Raw genomic sequence first — 18479 nt, 5'->3', positions numbered from 1 at the left:
AGAAACTAATCATACTGTAAAGAGTTTTGAGGACAACCAGAATGCCTTCTAGTTGCACCCTTTGAACCTTTGGTTGAAGCTTTTAATGCTGAAGGCTGATGTTGTCCATTTCCAGTAACTGACAACAACCTCCAACAACTATTTGCCAACTAGTCAGAGAGTAGACATTTTTCCTAAGTGACCGGAGGTTGCCAGGGTTCTCACCACCTTTTACAGAGGCACCATTGAGAGTGTGTTGACAAGCAGCATCTCTCTCTGGCACAGGAACAGCAGTGCTTCAGACAAAAAGGCCCTGAGAAGAGTGGTGAGATCAGCTGAGAGGACTATTAGGGTCACACTGCCATCTATTGAGGGTCCAGCCAAACAACACTCCTTATCCAGAGCAAAAAACATCATCAGGAACACCTTCCGCCCCAACCCCAGCCTGTTCTCACTTCTGCCCTCAGGCAGACGGTATCATAGCCTGAGGTGCAGGTCGCACCTCAGGCGCTTTCCACCAGCCATCGAACTGCTGAACAGCACAAAAACAGCTTCTGTTCTCTAGATTATTATACTCTACCAATCGGTCAACAAAAAAATTTCAGTGCAATCAGCATTTCTCTTTTGCAGTAATTGAATTGTTTTTTTATTTGTGCTTTTTAAATATGTACCACTGACTTTATATGTATTTATTTATTTATTTAATTATTATATTTGCCTTTTTTTAATTCTATTGACATTTTTATATGTCTTTATGTAAGCTTGTGCTACGTAATTTCATTCTGCATTGCGTCTTTGAGGTAGTGCTGAATGACAATAAAGTAAATCTTGAATCTTGAAGGGGTGTCAACAAATAGTCTCTCAGCTTGTGTGAAGTATCCAAGAGTCTGTGACAAGGGCTGATTTGTGAAGGCTGGAAGGCAGAAGGTTTTGAAACAGCAGTTCCTTTGTTGTGTCCCTGGTATTTATTGTTTAGATCCCAGTGCCAAAAAACAAACCATGGACAGAAAACCAGTGAATCAGTGACATGGTCACTGGCGGCAAACACTAACTCATGCTTGTGGGGAGTGAAGGCTGATCTGTCTGGTCATTTCTTAATTCTGCTTGTATGACAAAGGTGTCAGAGTAATGTGTGTGGGGCTATATAAGTGCACACCAGTCAGAGTGCTCATGCTTACCTAATCAATCACCAAATATGCCATCAATGTCCGAACTGGATCATAAAGTAATGGCCGTGTATGAGAAATGTGATGTTTCTTTTTCATCACATGGACAGCTAGATGAACTGCTTACCTGGAAAACCATGGGACTATGAGAAAAAGGCACTGCACACATTACCCATTACACACACCAAATCTGTCCAACAGTGGTTTGAGGAAGATTACAAAGAAGTCAAGATGATGATTTGGCCTACAAATGTCCTGATTGAGAAATTGTGGGATGTAATGGAAAATCAAGTCCAAACCATGGACGGTTTTATCTCCTGCCTTTCACACTTTGGTGCCAGATATCACAGGATATCGTCCACTGTCTTTTGTCTGAACTATTTTGGTGAAACCAAGAGGATCTGTGCAATATTATTTCAATGATTTAATGGTTTGAATTTATAATTAGTTACTAACTATGACTGAAATCTGCCTAACAACACACATCTATGTAGCCATGTTTGTTTTTAATTCTACCAACTTCAATGTGTCTCCTTGCAGCCTTTGCCACTCTTCCTGGCTTAATGGAACACCTGTCAGAGAACTACAAATACTGGAAGACCTTGGATGAGATGAACTGTAAGAGTCTACGTCCTCCGCCTCCTTCGTGACCGAGTCCACATCCCCTCCTTACATATATCACTCCAAGCAGGGTAGGACAGTGAATGAAGCCCTGCGGTGGAACAGTTACTCTTTTCAGCTGGGATTTGACAGAAGTCCGTGACCTCTCAGGGGTTCCTGGATACGGCCTGAAAATTTTGTAATCGGAAGAACACAGATATGCCGTTTCCATCTCAAATCACAGCCTCTTGTATGGTTCTAGCTGGAGGTGGTACCAGTAGAGAACAGGTGGTCACTGGAGGCTGTCTCCCTGTTGCCACTTTATGGCCCCCTAAAGTATATCTTGATAGCACCTCCATGGTACAGTGTGGACCTCATGGGTCACCTGACAATCTGTACCATACAGTGTAATACAACAGAAACCTGCACTTTAGCTAATCATGACATCTTACATTTTGAACTCCCTTTTTGTTGACTTTGCTTTTGGAAGTTTTCTTTAAAGCAAATATTTCCTTTCTGTATCTGTATACTGCTATAAAAGAAATATGGAAAGTAAAACGTGACAATTGCCAGAGGCACTGACTGAAAACAAGAATCTGAAGTGATCTGGGCATGCATTTTAGTACAAGCAAGTGCAAATCTCCATACTTCCTTTTTCACAGTTCCAGCTAGTAAAAGGTGCTTAGCTGGAATTAATCTTTGCATTAGCTGTGAAACAACGTAAAGACTTGTGTCTGGGACCAAATTCCCTTCAATCCCTGTCCATTTGCCCTGTTCAGACAAAATCTAAAAGAAAGGGCACTTCCAGGAGTACTTACCTATGTACCAGGGTGCAGTCCACAGATTGCCGATTGTAGGGCTATTTTCGTGACAAATGCTGGATCCTGAGATCATATAGCTGCAGAATACCTTGTAAAATGCCACCTGATAACCTACTGTCATTTCTTCTACATCACCATCTTACGTGCACTGTGAAAGCAGCTAGTGGGGATAATGAAGATCCTTGTCAAACCTGCATGTCAGAACAAATGGAGGAACAGAATTGCACTGTATCAGAGCTATTTAGTTACCAGATGTTACACTCATAGCTTTGTGACACTAACTGTAGACATTTTCACTCCCCCCAAAAAAGATTGACTTGCGAGTATTTCAACAACATAGTTACAGGCTTTCTATTTGAGCCTATGCTTGGCTATTGATCGAGGTACAGTGTGTCAGGTTTTGTAGTTGACATGTTTTTAGTGATGAAATGAAGCCCACATTGACCTGACAGACATATGAAGGAGCTGCTGAGCCGTGTTTAGATTGTAAAAGCACAGCTGCAAAGCCAGCATCTCTCTCTCGTTTGTGTTTTTTGCTTAAGCAGTTTTACTTAGGCTTGAATCCTGCAACCAAAATTCACACTGAAGACATTTGGCCCCTTTTTCGGTGGGGTGGGTGTCATTTGAATGATATGGCTTCCATCTACAGGTGGTAGACTCTAAATTTGTCATGTTGTCCGTGAATCAAATCAAACCAACACAAAGGCCCAATTTCAATCTGGCACTTCCACTGTGTGGAAGAGTCTGTTAATTATGAAGGAGGGCAGAAATAAAGCGGAAAAAGTCTGGGATGCCCTCACCTTTCTCAGGTGAAAACAGGTACTTCCAAACAGCTCCTTTGGAGATGTGCGCCGCTATGAGATGAATGTATTAATATGTCCATCACATATTGGAAAATACGCCGTGTTGTGTTTCAGTTTGATTCAGGCATTTTTAACATGCTCCAGGTCGTTATGGTGATTTTACATACTGCTCTCTGTTATTAGAATTTGTTGCAACAAAAATAAGAACAAATAAATTCAGATGCACTTTTAAAAACATGTACAAATGTAGAAAACTTCCACAAAAGTATTTTTCATACTGAGATAGTCTTCAAACAGTCCTTCTTATCTGTAAGTGTGTTTCCTCCATGTAGCGAGTAAGTCAGCACAGGTGCACACTTGGTGTTTTGCGGACTCTAGAGCCCACCACCACATAATGCTTGTTGGAACAGCACAAAGTGCAAACAAAGTGAAAGGGTGTAGGTGGCTGGACTGGAATTGGTTCAGTATTATATTTCATCCTACTATGACTGAGGATGGAATACTACTATAATAATACTAGTCACTAGACTTGGATATTTAAGATCACCTCTGTTAAGCTTTAATATCAGAAGGTGAAAACAGCACTGGAATCCACTACTGCCAGCAGAAGAATCTTTTAAAGACTTTCATAATAAATTATTTTACAAATTCAAAAAATCAAAATGGCGATATCCAGATATCTATAGGCTACTACTGTGGTGAACTTCTGTAATTACCAGTTCTTGTCCCAACTCTCCAGCTCAGCTGCTGGTCTACATGTGCAAGTATGTGCGTGGTAATCCAGGAGACGCACATCAAGCAGTATTAACCAAAGGCACAGAGAGCTCTTTAAGGTGCCTTATTCTTTGGTCATCTTTACAGAACACAAGTATTTTTGTTGAAACATTTCCTCCTCTATACATAAAAACAAAAACAAACTAAAAATTAAAAAAAAACACAAAAAGAAGAAAAGCCATATGTGTTTTAGATGTTTTTAAAACTAGGATATTTGGCCTGATGCATCACGGTCTGTGCTACAGTTCTGAGTTAGTCAGTGTTGACAGCCCCCGAAGCTTTTTCCATGTATTTTGTACAACTACCAGATTTTTAACGACAGAAGCTGAACCAGGTGCAGTTGGATAAAACGCACGTTCCTTGTTTGTTCACCTCCATGTTCGATGTATTCACACTGATGTTGTCATTATGCTGACGATGAAGGTCTTAATCAACGCCTTAATCTTGTTACGTCTCACTGTGTAGCTCTGCTATTGTTGCAATACACTGTAAACTACCTAATGTATCTGCTGTTCTTGTAAATACTCGGCCAATATTATTTTCGCTTTGCTTTTTACATATTTTGCTTTCATACCTTTTTATTGTGGATGTTATGTGTTGCTGTTAATTTCCAAAGTTATGTTTGTTCGGTTTTTTTTAGGGTGACTTGAAAAGCGGCTCCACCTCTGAATGTTTCATAGCTGCTATCGTTGACTATGAGAAGATATTTTTGCTAGTATACGATGAAGATTTCTATTCACACAGACAATTTAAATACTTCAGATTTAAATGTCAGACAGCCTTTTCCATGAGCAGTAACAAGCAGAATATGATGAGCTCAGTTACATTCGATTACAGCCGGTGACATAACGCTTTGCTTTGAATCTACTGAGCCAGAAGCAGATTGTATAACAGCTTGTTATATAAAGAGAAGCTTTCATCACTTACAAAGATTTCGATTTCCCTCTCATCAATAAAACTGTTGGCCGTGACTGCAAGAACGTGCCAGTTCTATCTTTTCTATCATTTACAACCATGACAATAATTAGAAAGTGATTGATAGATAGTATAGAGTGCGGAAAAATATTTTTTGAAAAATATGAGGGTTATTGGCCATGAGAACTGTAATGTTTTCAAAGATGTTACTGCCTCAAGCATAGTAGTTACAAAAGCTTTACGTAAGAGCCGCCATGTTTGTTGAAAAGGTTTAATGTATTTTGCTCTCTCTGGTCTTATTTTGATGTTTTCTGTCAAACACAAAGTTGTATTGTGAGAGACAATTAAAAAGTTCTTTCAATATAAAGTTGTTACGTTATTGGCACAAAGATGTTTTACAGGAATCTTTTCAAGCTGAAATGTTTGCCTTCTTCCCAAAAGTTGGAGGACAAAATCTAAACGATACATCTTTACAAAATAAAAGGATTCACTTACCAGCATCCTGAAATCTAACTGAATAAGTTATGTGTATTTTGTTTAAAGGTATTTACTAATGTTTTTTAAAAATTGTTGGAAAAGATTCCAAAATTAACTAAAACTGTCCACCATCTCCGATCTGTGAGACATTAATTGACATAAACTACAGCTGGGATGTATTTTTATAATATAATATAATGTTGTACAAAACATGTTGTGATCAGGATGCAGTGCATCAAGTCCTTTAGTTGATGTGTTGATTAAATAAAGCCCACATTGGGCTGACAAAGGTGTGAAGGAGCTGCAGAGTCAGCATCTCTCTCTCGTTCGTGGTTTTTGATTAAGCAGTTTTACTTCGGCTTGAATTCTGCAACCAAAATTCACGCTGAAGACATTTGGCCTCTTTTTTCCAGTGGGGGGGATTTCTATGTTTTGACTTCCATCTAGTGGTGTTCTAGAGGTGATACACACTTTTATGCTACAGTTCTGAGTTCTGAGTCGGTGATGATGCTCCCAAGACTTTTTCCTATGTTTTGTACAACTACGAGATTTTTAAAGCCAATAGTATTTTTGCTTTAGCTTTCTACATATTTTGCTTTCATACATTTTTATTGTGGATGTTATGTGCTCCTGCTGTTCTTCAAGGTGACTTGAAAAGCGGCTCCACCTCTGAATGTTTCATAGCTGCTATCACTGACTATGAGAAGATATTTTTGCTAGTATACGATGAAGATTTCTATTCACACAGACAATTTAAATATTTCAGATTTAAATGTCAGACAGTCTTTTCCATGAGCAGTAACAAGCAGAATATGATGAGCTCAGTTACATTCGACTACAGCCAGTGACCGAACACTTTGCTTTGAATCTACTGAGCCAGAAGCAGATTGTATAACAGCTTGTTATATTTTAAGAAAATCCTTCATCAATTGCAAATTTTCCTCTCATCAATAAAACTGATGTCCATCAGTCCATCAGTGCAATAATGTGCCAATTCTGTATTTTATATATATTACAGTCCATCTGGAAAGTAATAATAGCATCTTAATCTGTTCCACATGAAACAGCCATTAATTTTAGCCACGGATAAAATTAATTTTCATACATAATTTAACACACAACACCCCTTAATGACAAATGAAAAAAAATGCTTAAAAGTCTTTGACACCCACAAGTATTTCTGAGTGTGACCCTACAGGCTTGGCACACCTTTTGGGGGGAAGTTTCTGTCATTCTTTTTTCTTCTTTGCAGCACCTCTGCAGCTCCATCATGTTGGTTGGGAGCGTTGGCGCACAGATATTTTCAGATCTCTCCAGAGATGTTTGGGTTCCGGTCTGGACTCTGGTTGGGCAACTAAAAGACCTGATGCTCCAGACATGATGCTTGGCATTCAGGCCAAAGAGTGCAGTCTGTGTTTCATCAGACCGGAGAATTTTGTTTCTCATCTGATAAAAAGGAAGGACTCCCATCTGAGAGCACTTCAGGTACCTTTTGGCAAACTCCAGCTGAACTATCATGTGCCTTTTACTAAGCAATCACTTCCATCTGGTCACTGTATCATACAGGCCTGGGTAGAGTGCAGCAGAAATACTTGTCCTTCCGGAAAGTTTTCCTCTCTCCATAGAGCAACGCTGGATTTCTGTCAGTGGCCATTGGGTCGTTGGTGAACTCCCTGACTATTGCTGAGACTGGCCAGGCAGCCAACTCTTGGAAGAGTTCTGGTGGTTCCAAATGTCTTCCATTCATGGTTGATGGAGGCCACTGAGCTCACTGTGACCTTTAATGCTGCAGATATGTTTCTTTTCCCCCCCAATCTCTTCATCGATACCAGTTTCTGAGGTAAAGGCCATGAATACTTATATAAATCTTATATTTTCATTTTTTAGTTTCCATAGATTCACAAGAATTTCGACTCTTTTCACTCATTATGGGGTAGTATGTGTGGAATTTTGAAGTAAAAATTAATTCAATTTATTCTGGAATAAGGCTGTAACAGGAAAAACATGTGGAACCTGTTCTGCAAATACTTTCCAGACACACTGCATAATCATGGCAATAATTAAAAAGTGATAATGTATAGTGTGGAAAATATTTTTGAAAAATACAAGCATTATCGAATGATGCCACTGCTAAAGCACTGTCATTCTCATAACTCTCAAAAACACAAAGAAGCATATTGTCAAACTATATTAAAAAACCAAACAAACACACAAAAACAGCAATAGTGCAAATGATTACATGTATAAGCTGCTGAACCTTCCTCTCATTGCACTGCTAGATGATCACAACAGTGCTTCTTGGCACATGGAAGCAGACCTACACAACATGAAGAGGCACAAATGTATATCTACAGTAAAGCCTGGACAGGAATTGAATTGGGCTGTACTAATGTAAAACCATAACAGACTGTGTTTGGTACAAAATGACTTATGTCAGCATCACAGTGCTCAAACACTCCAGTGTGGAAACAAAAGTACTGTTACATTTGGAAGATGAGGTATTTACAGACAGTTTATAGAATTTAAGGTAATACACATCTTCAGTCCAAAGGCAAAGTGAATAAATGTAAACACCAACCATTACACTAACATTTAAATCATTTGTGAACACCATTAAGCATCAACCTCCCAACTTTTTTTTAAAGCGAGTGACATAGATGTCAAAGTCCTCCCCTCTCCTCCAATTTCTGGAAAAGGGCCAGGCTGCGGAGACGAGACTGTCTTTCTCCGTTCTTCCACAGAATGAGCAGGTGGTCCGCCGAGCATGTAACCAAACCTTTCTCCGTGAAACTTACGAACATCTGAAATAAGTCCAAAAGACATTACTGCAGCCCTGACATTACATAATTCTAAGAAAGAACTTTAGTTTAAGCCTTATGTACCTGGACTGCTCCTGAGTGTCCAATCAGATCTCCAGTCAACTCTAGTATCCTAATGTTGGGAATGTCTATAACCTTCTTTGAAGGAGGCCCAGATTGTTTGTTTGAACGGCCAAAACTCCACATCCCAAAGAACCCTGTCGCGTGGACAGAAAATTACTGTTACAGGATACCCAAGGAAACTATGCTTGTTGCTGATGATATTGCTGTTAAAAATTTATTTTCTGTGTTTACGGGTAGAGATGACAGATGACAGGATAGGCTAAAAACAGCATTACCATGACTGTCAGAATAGTAACTAATAGGTCTGCTCTATACGTCATAATAATGATGTGACAGGAACACTGACTTGTGCTAACCTGCTACACACCACTTTTATTTGATATACACAATACCACGTCTGGCCAACATCACAGCACTCCCACCTCCACACACACATTCCTCAGTCTTTAAAGTTTCCAGTCATAATTATTCATACTTAAGTAAGTAATAGATCATGGGGAATCTAGTTTTAGCAGTGTGTGTGTGTGTGTGTGTGTGTGTGTGTGTGTGTGTGTGTGTGTGTGTGTGTGTGTGTGTGTGTGTGTGTGTGTGTGTGTGTGTCTCACCTGAAGAAGCTGGTTCAGCCGGCAAAGGCAAGTCTTGGATCTCCCACATCCTCACACTGCCATCTTCAGAGCAGGACATCAGCTCACTAAAACAGAGGCAGTGTCACACACATACACACACAGATTGTCTGCATAGCAACAGCTATTTGAATAATAGTCGCAGGCTGATTTACTGCTAGATAATTATATTGAAAACAAAACTATTAATTATTAAATTTGATTAAAAATGCACTGGTTCATGGCTGTCCAAAAAAATCTTTTGTCAGTGAAAGATATGACTCCCTACATATTTATCATGTGGCCGTCTTGTCTCGTAGGCATAAATCTACTAATGTTTAGGTAATAAACAGAAGCTTGATTCACAGTAGAGAAGGCACAGAAGCCAAGAAAGCCTTAAGATTCAGTCTATGAGGGTTCAACATAACATAAACCAGGAATAATGAGGCTTCCCTTAGTGTTATGGATGAAAACAGCAGGAAGGCAGTATTGGCGCTACAGCTGAACTACATGAGGGTTGACTCAGTGAAAGAGAGAAAATATTTCAGCCTGGAGTTGATTTGAGCACCTGGAACTCCATTAAAGTGTCCTTTATCAAAACACCTGTTCAACAACTTCAGAGGAAAAGCAATTATTTCAGCTCCACCACAAGTTTGTTTCACACAGCAAGACAATATGTTAAGAACAAGATAAAACATCAGCTGACTGTATGACTGCTTGTCTAGTTTTCCATAATCTTTATATTTGGAAGATATCTTTTTAAACTGTCTACAAGCCCAGTCTTTCATACCTGCAGCTTTCAGAGATTTACTCCACCGCATTTATTTCAAAGTTGTAGTTACTACTTATTTTGCACATTTAGATCCTTTATACAATAAGACTTATTGAATTTGTTGGTGCCCTGTATAAAACCATGGACAAAAAACAAGAAGTAAAATCAGCAAACTTTGGTAAGATAAAAGTAACTTTTGACTGGTACTGTACATGCTCTTAAGAATTAAGTAAAATATGTCCTGACCTATGAACCTGACTGAGACTGTTTTTAATTTTGCGGGTAACTCAGACTTTAATAACATTACAGTGCTGACCTGCTTCTCTGAATTAGTTTGGCTAACAGTCACTGCTCATGAGCATGTTACTCTAACATGAACATGTTACTATAGAGTCAGTCTCACTCCCTCTTGAAAGTTGAGTAAATTGTACTAAGCTTTCACTGATCCTTTGTGTCTAACGTTTCCCCACAAGTAATCTAATCACGTTGCCGTCATAGCAATCACCAGACTTTCATCCTTCAGTTGGACAAACTCCAACTCAACCATCTTGATCTGCAGTTGTTCGGTTATGAAGATGAGCTGTGAGTTGGAGGGTCACCCCAACCACAACCAACAGCAGGTATAACTTAGACACTATGATTCTTACAACTGTAGTGTCTATGGTCAGCATGTAGGAAGTACCACATAAAGATTTTTCATTTTTTACATTTGACCTCATTTCATATCTGCCTTTCTTTCAAGTTGAAAGAAACTCCATCATGCTACCCTTATCTGATTTTTACTACACTACAAACCGCTCAAGTACTTTTCAAAAGAACAAAGAAAAACCAAATGAATACATACAAAATACAAAAGTATTCCTTTAAAAGTTAATACTAACCAGAGAGTGAGCTCTGAGGGTTTCTTTTTTATGAATGTATTCAAGTAAGCATAGATCGCCGTGGAGTGCATGTGCACGTGCTCAGGTGGGTTGTTTAGTTTTCCTTTCAGAAAGTATTTTGCCCGTGTGTGTTCTAGAGGGTAAAAAAAAAGAAGTCTTAGAAAAGGTGTAAGATCTTACCTGTCAGACAGCAGCATGGTGTGTAACACATTAGAGTCGTGGGCAACCTTTCTGTAGGCCACCACGCTTCTGGTCTGAACACTGTAGACGTAGAGACCGCTGCCCACAGCAGCAAGGATGAGCTACAAAACACACAAACAGAAAGTTCTCATTTTAAATGACAATAAAACAACAGAGTATTCCCAGTATACAAGCCCATCCTGCCCTTTCCTGTCCTCACATTTCCATTGGTGGTCAGGTGCTGAATGGACATCTCGCTGGGTTTAGGAGCCCCCATTCGTATTTCAGTCTGATTGTAGTCTTGAGACTCCTCCCAGAGAATGTGTTCATAGACCAGGAGGTTCCACTCAGTCGCATTCCATAAGATCAACTCGCCCATATGGGATCCGCTGGCGAAGAGCCCGTCTGAAGAACACAAGAGGAAAAGGCATGAGTCCAGGGCTACAAACACAGTGAGAATAAAGTGTTGGCATAGCTTCTAAATGTATCAAACCTGGCGACCAGGTGATGGCAGCTGTGGCTGCAAACAGTCCTAGAGAGTCTACAGGAAAAGAGCTTACTGATTTAAATACTCTGTGAAAATGAGTTCACGGTCTCAGCTCCTCATTTTGGGCCATCTCGGATAAAAAGTGAAGTCTATTTTGTAAATCTTGGACTATGTTTCACCAAGGAGGATTATCTGTGGCCACTAATTGGCTAACGGCTGGTAATTGGAAAGTCGACAGCCATCGAGAAAGCAGTTTAACAGTGAGACACGCACATCTTTGTCAGACCCGTTTTAGTTTTTTTAGTTTTTAAATCAAGATAACAAAGGGTGAAAACGCTAATCTCAAGCCTTTGAAACAGATCTTCAGTAGCTACATCCACCTTTTACACGGTCTGTGGGTTCAAAATGCAGTCTCTTTGCAGCTTAAAAATCAAACAGACACACCGAGTTTCAGACTGACCATTGACGTTGATAAGAGCTCGGATCTGATCCTGGTGGTCGGACAGGCAGCGGATCTCAGCCACTGACAGAGAGGAATCAGCAGAAACTGTCAAGCTGTAGATCACTGCAAAGACAAAGGAATATTTTGTTTTAAATAACGCATTTTTAATCTACTCATCTGTTCATCCGCACCATATTTTGTGCTCTTACTTATTTTTTTATCCATGGCAGCTGCTATGTAGTTCTTCGGCAGTTCAATCAAAGCAGTGATTCCTTCGACACGTCAAAGCACAAAAACATTGATCAGCGTCAGGGGCCAGCTCGGTTGGTGTAACAGTAAAAATGTAGTTGTGCAACGGACATTTTTTTCTCACCAGTATCACTGTGGTTGGGTCGCTGACACTGCAGCTGAAAGTCTCTATTCCACACGCATAGTTCTTCCCCACCAGAGAGCCACACACACAGTCGCTCGAGCACCAGCAAACACTGAGACAGACACACAGCTGGATCAGGATGTGAAATATCATTTTAGATTTTTTTTTTTTTTAATTGTTTTAGATTTTTAATTTCTATATACACCAAAATAATTTGGTGGAAAATTCGTTCTTAAGAAAGGCACTAAGGAAAAAAAATGCCAACATCAAGAGATGATGAGCAGATCCTGATGTTTCTAATGAAGAAAAGGAAGAAACTGAGATTCTGGATTCATCCAATTCTCACAAGAAGGCAGCGACAGAGACAATTGGATGGTTTGATCCAGCAATTGAAGCTGTATCATGACTACATTCATACAACATATTTGAAGATGTCAGTGGGGCAGTTTGGTATTATTTTACTATTTGTATATCCAGGATTGGTGCGCATTTTGAGCTATGTGCACACTGGTTGCCAAATACGTGGTCTGATTGGTCAGATCACTTTATTCTGATCTAAAAAAAAAAAAAATCTGAAAACTCAAGCTTGGTTCCAAAACAAATATGTCCAAACTCATCCAGCAAAATCCTGCAGTCTTTGTGAACAGCTGCATTAAGAATGGGTGAGTCTGAAATATCTGCACAGAGAGCAAATTATGTATTCTTCTGCCATATATACAGCAGAGGACCATATGTTTTTATGGGACATAACATAGAAAAATAGAAACCATCTGTTCACCACCACAGTGGATTTTAAATGAAACAGTGACGATGTAACTGAGATGCAGTCTCTCAGCTTTAATTTAAGGGCTTTAGCTGAAGTATTGCATTAATAGTGTAGGAAAAAAAACTGTGTATACACAGTTTTCCATTTTCACTTCCAAAAATAAATAGCTGATAATACAGATGCAAGATGTGTGTGTGTGTGTTTTTAGGGATTTCAAAGGTGTTTTTTGCTACCTTTACAGAAGAATGAAGATCTGAAATGGTCTGGACCCTGTTGCCTGTATCAGGGTCCCACAGCTGACAAGCAGGATTAAGGAGAATCAAGCCTGAATCACAAAGTCATGAATTACTCATGAAACACTTGCTGTACATTTGTGTGCATTGTTTCAGGATACACTGAGGCTTCGGTCTGAAGAGGCAGTGATAAGCGAGGTGTTCAGTGTGACTTCATTTTTGCAGGTGATGGTGGTTATGGCTGTTATCTGCTGAGAATGGCCCCTCAGCTCCTGCAGCCTCTCCCCAGTCTAGCAATCGGACAAGCAAAAATAAAAGCAATTAGCAATTAGTCCCACTGTGCTGTGTGCAATTTCGCAAGACGCAGAAAGAAAGAAAAAAAACCGGCAGCATATTACCTCAACATTCCACACCAAAACAAGGCCATCATCCCCTGCTGAGGCACATCTGGGTAACATGAGAAGAAAGGTAAGAGTTATTTCTTGAATTTAGACTCCTGTGTCACACTGGCCCCTCAGCTGAGAATTGTAGGATTGGCAGGACTCTGCTTTAGCAGGTCGACTAGTCAATTGCAGATACAACCTATTCATACAAGGAATCATTTCCTGCAGCTTCATCTCCACCGAGAAATGTTAAAAAAAAATACATCTGTCCTGGGGCTTATCGCGTTACTTGCTTTCTGACCCTGAACCATCCAAACTGCCTGTTCCCAAAACCAACAGACAGGATGAGCGGATAAAACAGAGACAAAATGAGAAGAGAGGAAGTGTTGAGGATACATTTTCAGACTTCAAAAGCAATCTGGAGAGAATTTTCTGGCCTTTGCCCCCAACTGTGGACCTGTGAGCAGAGAGGACGAGACCCAAAGGAGGAGGTGATTACTGGAGGAGACCAGGCGTAAAACAACCCCCCCTCCACCCTGACATACACACACACTTAGGTCGGGTATAAATCCCAATCTTACACTTATGCAGGTCCACTCTACCATCCCAGTGTGTAGCATGCTTCCACAATACAGCGCAAACGAGGAGAGCAGGTGCAAACCTTTATGTGTGTGTGTGTGTGTGTGTGTGTGTGTGTGTGTGTGTGTGTGTGTGTACGGACAGTATTAAAAGGCTTTGGTTATACTGTACCATGCACACACCATCACATAGTGGTGATGATTGGGCTCCTGTCATGCTCTGTAAGTTTGTTGTAGGTGAGGATCTCCTGTCAATCATAGTGGGATGGAAGCCAGCCAAGGGTAGAGAGGAGAGAGGTTATAGAGGGAAAGAGAGATAAGAGAGGGCAGGAGAGGCGAGAGGGAGGGTTGGGGAAGGGGAGAGGGGGCCGTTTGCGGTCGGCTTACCTGAAGTCATCAATCTGCACCAGAAATCGAACAATGTCAAAATGTCCTTTCAGCACCTGCAGCTCAGTGAAGCAGTTTTTGGGCTGTTCCTCTCCAATGCACAGCACAGGGCTTTTCTGCAGACACAAGAGGGAAAGCAGTGAGACAAACAGGCCGCGGTGCTGTACACCCAGCCCTGAGGCTGAGAGTAGACAGGAGAGACAAGAGTACGGGAAGAAAGAAGTGGAAAGCAAACTTGTACTTCTAAGAAAATATATTTTTAAGGGATACAAATTGGCATTTATATTTTTATTCACTTTTGTTTTTGTTACTTTACCCATCTTACAAAAAAAGAATAGCCATCGCTGCATTCTGATTTTATATCAAAAACATGACAAATATACCAGCTGTTCAATTGTTACTTTTTCTGTAGAGTGAGTTGTTTTGCTTCTCATACTTAAATCCCAACTGGCAATATGTTGGAGTTTTTTGTCATATGTACAATAAGATGGGTGGAGGGTTTCATTACTTCCCTGATATTGTTACTACTCATGAACGTGCTTAACATTTAGTGCCTGTTACAGGTTTCTTATGGAAGCACTTTGCATTGTTATCCTGAAATACCTTTTTGACACAGCTGATAAGGCCTATGTTTTATAGGCTAAACTGTTTTGGAATAGCTAGCGATATACATATTATATAGGTAATTCATGTTCTACTTCATAATGTAAGTGGGCTTCTCAGCAACCATCATACATTTCAGTCTATGTCCTGTCCACAAAGTATAAGCATGGTCTGACACCACCATGTTAAAATACTACATCTCTGATATTGGCCTTACTTTGAGAATAAAGCCAGCATAAAATATTTTGAGCATTGAGTTTAGTAACAAGGAAATTATTTGTCTTTTATCAAACTGAAAATAACAAAAAAACACTTTATCACTTTATTATTATTATTATTATTATTATTATTAACTGCTTTTTTAACGGATTGTTAAAGTAAATACAGAATAAATCATTGACATGGCAGCAGTTCAGTGCATTCATTAGCAGGTAGACTTGGTAAAAACAACCTGCTGAAGTTCGAACTCAGCATGCGAAGGATGAAGAAAAGTGATTTAAGTGAGTGAACGTGGAGTGCCGGACATGCTGGTCTGACTATTTCAGAAACGGCTGATCTACTGGGATTTTCCTGCGCAGCCATCTTTAGGGTTTACAGAGAAATGTCCAATGAGAAAATTTCTAGTGAACAGCAGTGAAAAAGTCAGAGATCAAAGGAGAACAGCCAGACTGCTTTGAGCTAAAATGGGGATAAAAGCAAATCCAACAACCATTTATTACAGCCAAGGCGTGTAGAAGAGCACCTCTGAAGACACAACACACCAAACCTTGAAGCAGATATGAAATGTTGCCCAGTCTGATAAGTCTCCATTTCTGCTTTAAAATTTGGATCGTAAAATCAGAATTTGGGAGTTAAAAAACAAAACAAAACTTGAAAGCATGGAATAGTTCTGTCTGGTGGTGATAAAATGGTCTGGGGATAGTCAAAAGGACCTGGATGACTGTGAACCTTCACAGAGATGCGGTGTCAGGGATAGTTTTTTGGCACACTTTGGGTTCCTCAGTATCAAGTGATCAACATTTAAACATCAAATCCTATCAGAGTATTGTTGCTGACCATGTCCATCTTTTCATGGCCCCAGTGAACACATCTTCCGATGATTGCTTCCATCAGAACACAACATGTTACAAAGCTCAGATCACATTAAGATGGTCTCTTTTACATGACAATGAGCTCCTGTGCTCATATGGTCTCCAGTCACCAAATCCCAGTCTACCATGGGATTGGGATGTGAAGGAATGGAAGATGGCAGCAACTGTGTGTGACAACTACAAAGGTAAAAGGGTGTCCAACCCAGTACTAGCAATGTGTAACTAGCAAAGTGACCGGTGAGTGTTTACGCCTGTATTTAGTGGATATTTATGTCACATACTGAGACAGGCTTCCTGAACATGGAGGTACAATCTGCTTTGGAATACATGAGTCTTTGGAGGAGTTTGGGGGAGAGGAGCGTTTATGGGACAAATTACAGCATATTTCCATAAGTTACACAGGTAGACTCATAAAATCATCACATACATTCCCAAACAAGGCATGCTGCAAACACGAGCTCCCAGGCTCAGCTTACCTCCGCTGAGCTCTGAGCTTCCCGACCACCGAGAATCCACCGGAGCATGACGTCAGCCGGTCAAACACAGTAAAGCCAGTTTTTACAAACGCTTCTCTGAACACGAACCCAAAACTCAAAGCACAACAAAGCAGCTAGCTAACGTTACAAGCTTCTCTATCTGAAAAGTCCCCAGCGTCACACAGAAACAGCCTCTCGCCGTTTTCACTGTGAGGAAGCTTCGGCGGGTAACGCTTCGGTTTGTTGGACAGATAATTTAATTTCGCCAGAACTGAGAGAGTCACGTTAATACTGCAGTTTTCAGCTACATGTTTCAAAAGGTTTTCAGTCACGACCACAACAAACCATTCATGTGACTCGCACTACGGAAGCTTTGCATGGACACGATTCACTGAAGTCGAATGATAATTGGGAAGTAACTATATTTAGACCGCTGCGCATTTTTAAGGTTTCATGGACTTTTGCGACACTTGGAAAAATGAACCCAGCATCCACTCAGGCAGTGTTTGTATTCGTTTGTGTGTTTTGCTTAAAATAATCTGCCCATGCCTATTTAAAACTAATAAATCTGCACTCCGAAGTTGCTTTACTTTTCAGCATAATGTTACATTAAACCTTGAAATGTATTAATAACAATAATAAAAATACTGAATTAACAATTCGGCGATATAAATAAATAACGACATAAATGCAATTAATGATAAAAATAATAAGCTACACACGTTGAAAGGATAGATCTTGATAGAAATAGCAGTGGATCTGTAGAAACCAAAAACAACTTAATCCGGAGGGGTTGTTTTGTTGTTGTTGTTGTTTTGTTTTTTACTTTGAGATTCTCATTTATGGATTTCCGTCTCGAACAGGGACTGACAGAAATCTGGTCTTGAGCAAGGTCAGTCTTTGGAACAACCTCAATGAATCCTGTTACAAAGGTAACACATGCTGAATTTCAGTCAAAAGTGAAATCACTTTTTTATGTTGGTCACACCAAACCTGGGTCTCAGTGCACTTTTAAGCTCAGTAGCGATATAAGCAGATTTAGTTAAATATAACCAATAAAACCCAGGTTGCCTTTTTGGTACATAGGCAAGTCAGATGCAAGGCCTGCAAATCCACAGCAAAAATTACTTGCTGTTGAGAAAATGAGGGAAACAGTCTAATCTGGGAAAGCTGGATGTATTTTTTTTTTAATATTTTAAACAGTTATTACTCAAAAATGAAGCTTTTTATGCTCCACTTTAAGAAATATTCTGCAGATATACATGAAAACAGCCTAGTACTATCAAATTATTTACATTCATCAGTCTGCACAATGAAGCTCAAACATTCAAGATTGCTAAAACACATTTTGGAATCAGGTCAGATCTTTAAATGAGCGTCATTCCTCTTCGTACAACTAGATGGCAGTGTGTAACAATAACACAAGATCAGAAGAAGTCTCAAAACTCTACTAGTGAGGAAAATCCTTTTTTTTTATCAGTTGTTTCCTTTTGTATAAAAAAAATGATGATGTAATTCTTTTTTTTATATACAGATGGGTCAGTTCAGCATTTTCTGCCCACAGTTTCCTCTCTTCCTCTTGTTTATTTTTTTTTTCCTTCATCGACTTCTGCAATAATGCTGACCTTCTCTTCAACCAAACCTTCTTCCTCAGCTTTACAATCTCTTTCTTTGAGTGTATTCCCTGTTAACACACACACACATACACACACACACACACACACACACACACACGCACCCCTAGCTGAGTCTGCTCCTGCTCCCCCAATTGAGACGACACGCAGTGTAGGGCCTGTGACCTTCATGGT

General features: G+C 39.9%; 2 protein-coding genes across 4 annotated transcripts in view; one reads left to right on the top strand and one right to left on the bottom strand.

The window, feature by feature from the left end:
* pde8b (phosphodiesterase 8B) overlaps positions 1–5571 on the top strand; it is a 51825-nt gene extending 46254 nt beyond the window's left edge. For all 3 annotated transcript variants that reach the window (XM_040007278.1, XM_040007277.1, XM_040007279.1), the window contains exon 22: positions 1686–5571. In XM_040007278.1, the coding sequence (XP_039863212.1) occupies positions 1686–1795 (110 nt within the window). In that variant the 3' untranslated portion in view covers positions 1796–5571. The remainder of the gene's footprint in view (positions 1–1685) is intronic.
* Positions 5572–6287: 716 nt separating this feature from the next.
* wdr41 (WD repeat domain 41) lies at positions 6288–17066 on the bottom strand. Its single transcript, XM_040007281.1, has 13 exons — positions 16672–17066; positions 14502–14617; positions 13552–13600; positions 13315–13443; positions 13154–13216; positions 12155–12266; positions 11991–12053; positions 11800–11904; positions 11073–11257; positions 10853–10974; positions 9023–9108; positions 8418–8551; positions 6288–8336 (listed from the first exon to the last, which is right to left on the bottom strand). Exons 1-13 carry the CDS (start codon positions 16717–16719, stop codon positions 8196–8198), a joined length of 1353 nt encoding a protein of 450 aa, XP_039863215.1. The 5' UTR covers positions 16720–17066; the 3' UTR covers positions 6288–8195.
* Between the last annotated feature and the right edge of the window lie 1413 nt (positions 17067–18479).

The sequence above is a fragment of the Simochromis diagramma genome, unplaced genomic scaffold (genome assembly GCF_900408965.1).
Source record: "Simochromis diagramma unplaced genomic scaffold, fSimDia1.1 OVJJ01000682.1, whole genome shotgun sequence".
In the NCBI taxonomy this organism is placed as follows: Eukaryota; Metazoa; Chordata; class Actinopteri; order Cichliformes; family Cichlidae; genus Simochromis; species Simochromis diagramma.
The sequence above is the reverse complement of the archived record's forward strand: the minus strand, read 5'-3'. Positions and strand labels throughout refer to the sequence as shown.

Excerpts from the sequence above, each read along its gene's own strand:
- wdr41 (XM_040007281.1), bottom strand. The coding sequence starts at position 16,719 with ATGCTCCGGTGGATTCTCGGTGGTCGGGAAGCTCAGAGCTCAGCGGAG. Across the intron at positions 13,444-13,551 it reads TTTTGGTGTGGAATGTTGAG|ACTGGGGAGAGGCTGCAGGA; the intron begins GTAATATGCTGC and ends TCCGATTGCTAG. Across the intron at positions 12,267-13,153 it reads ATCTTCATTCTTCTGTAAAG|TGTTTGCTGGTGCTCGAGCG; the intron begins GTAGCAAAAAAC and ends TGTCTGTCTCAG.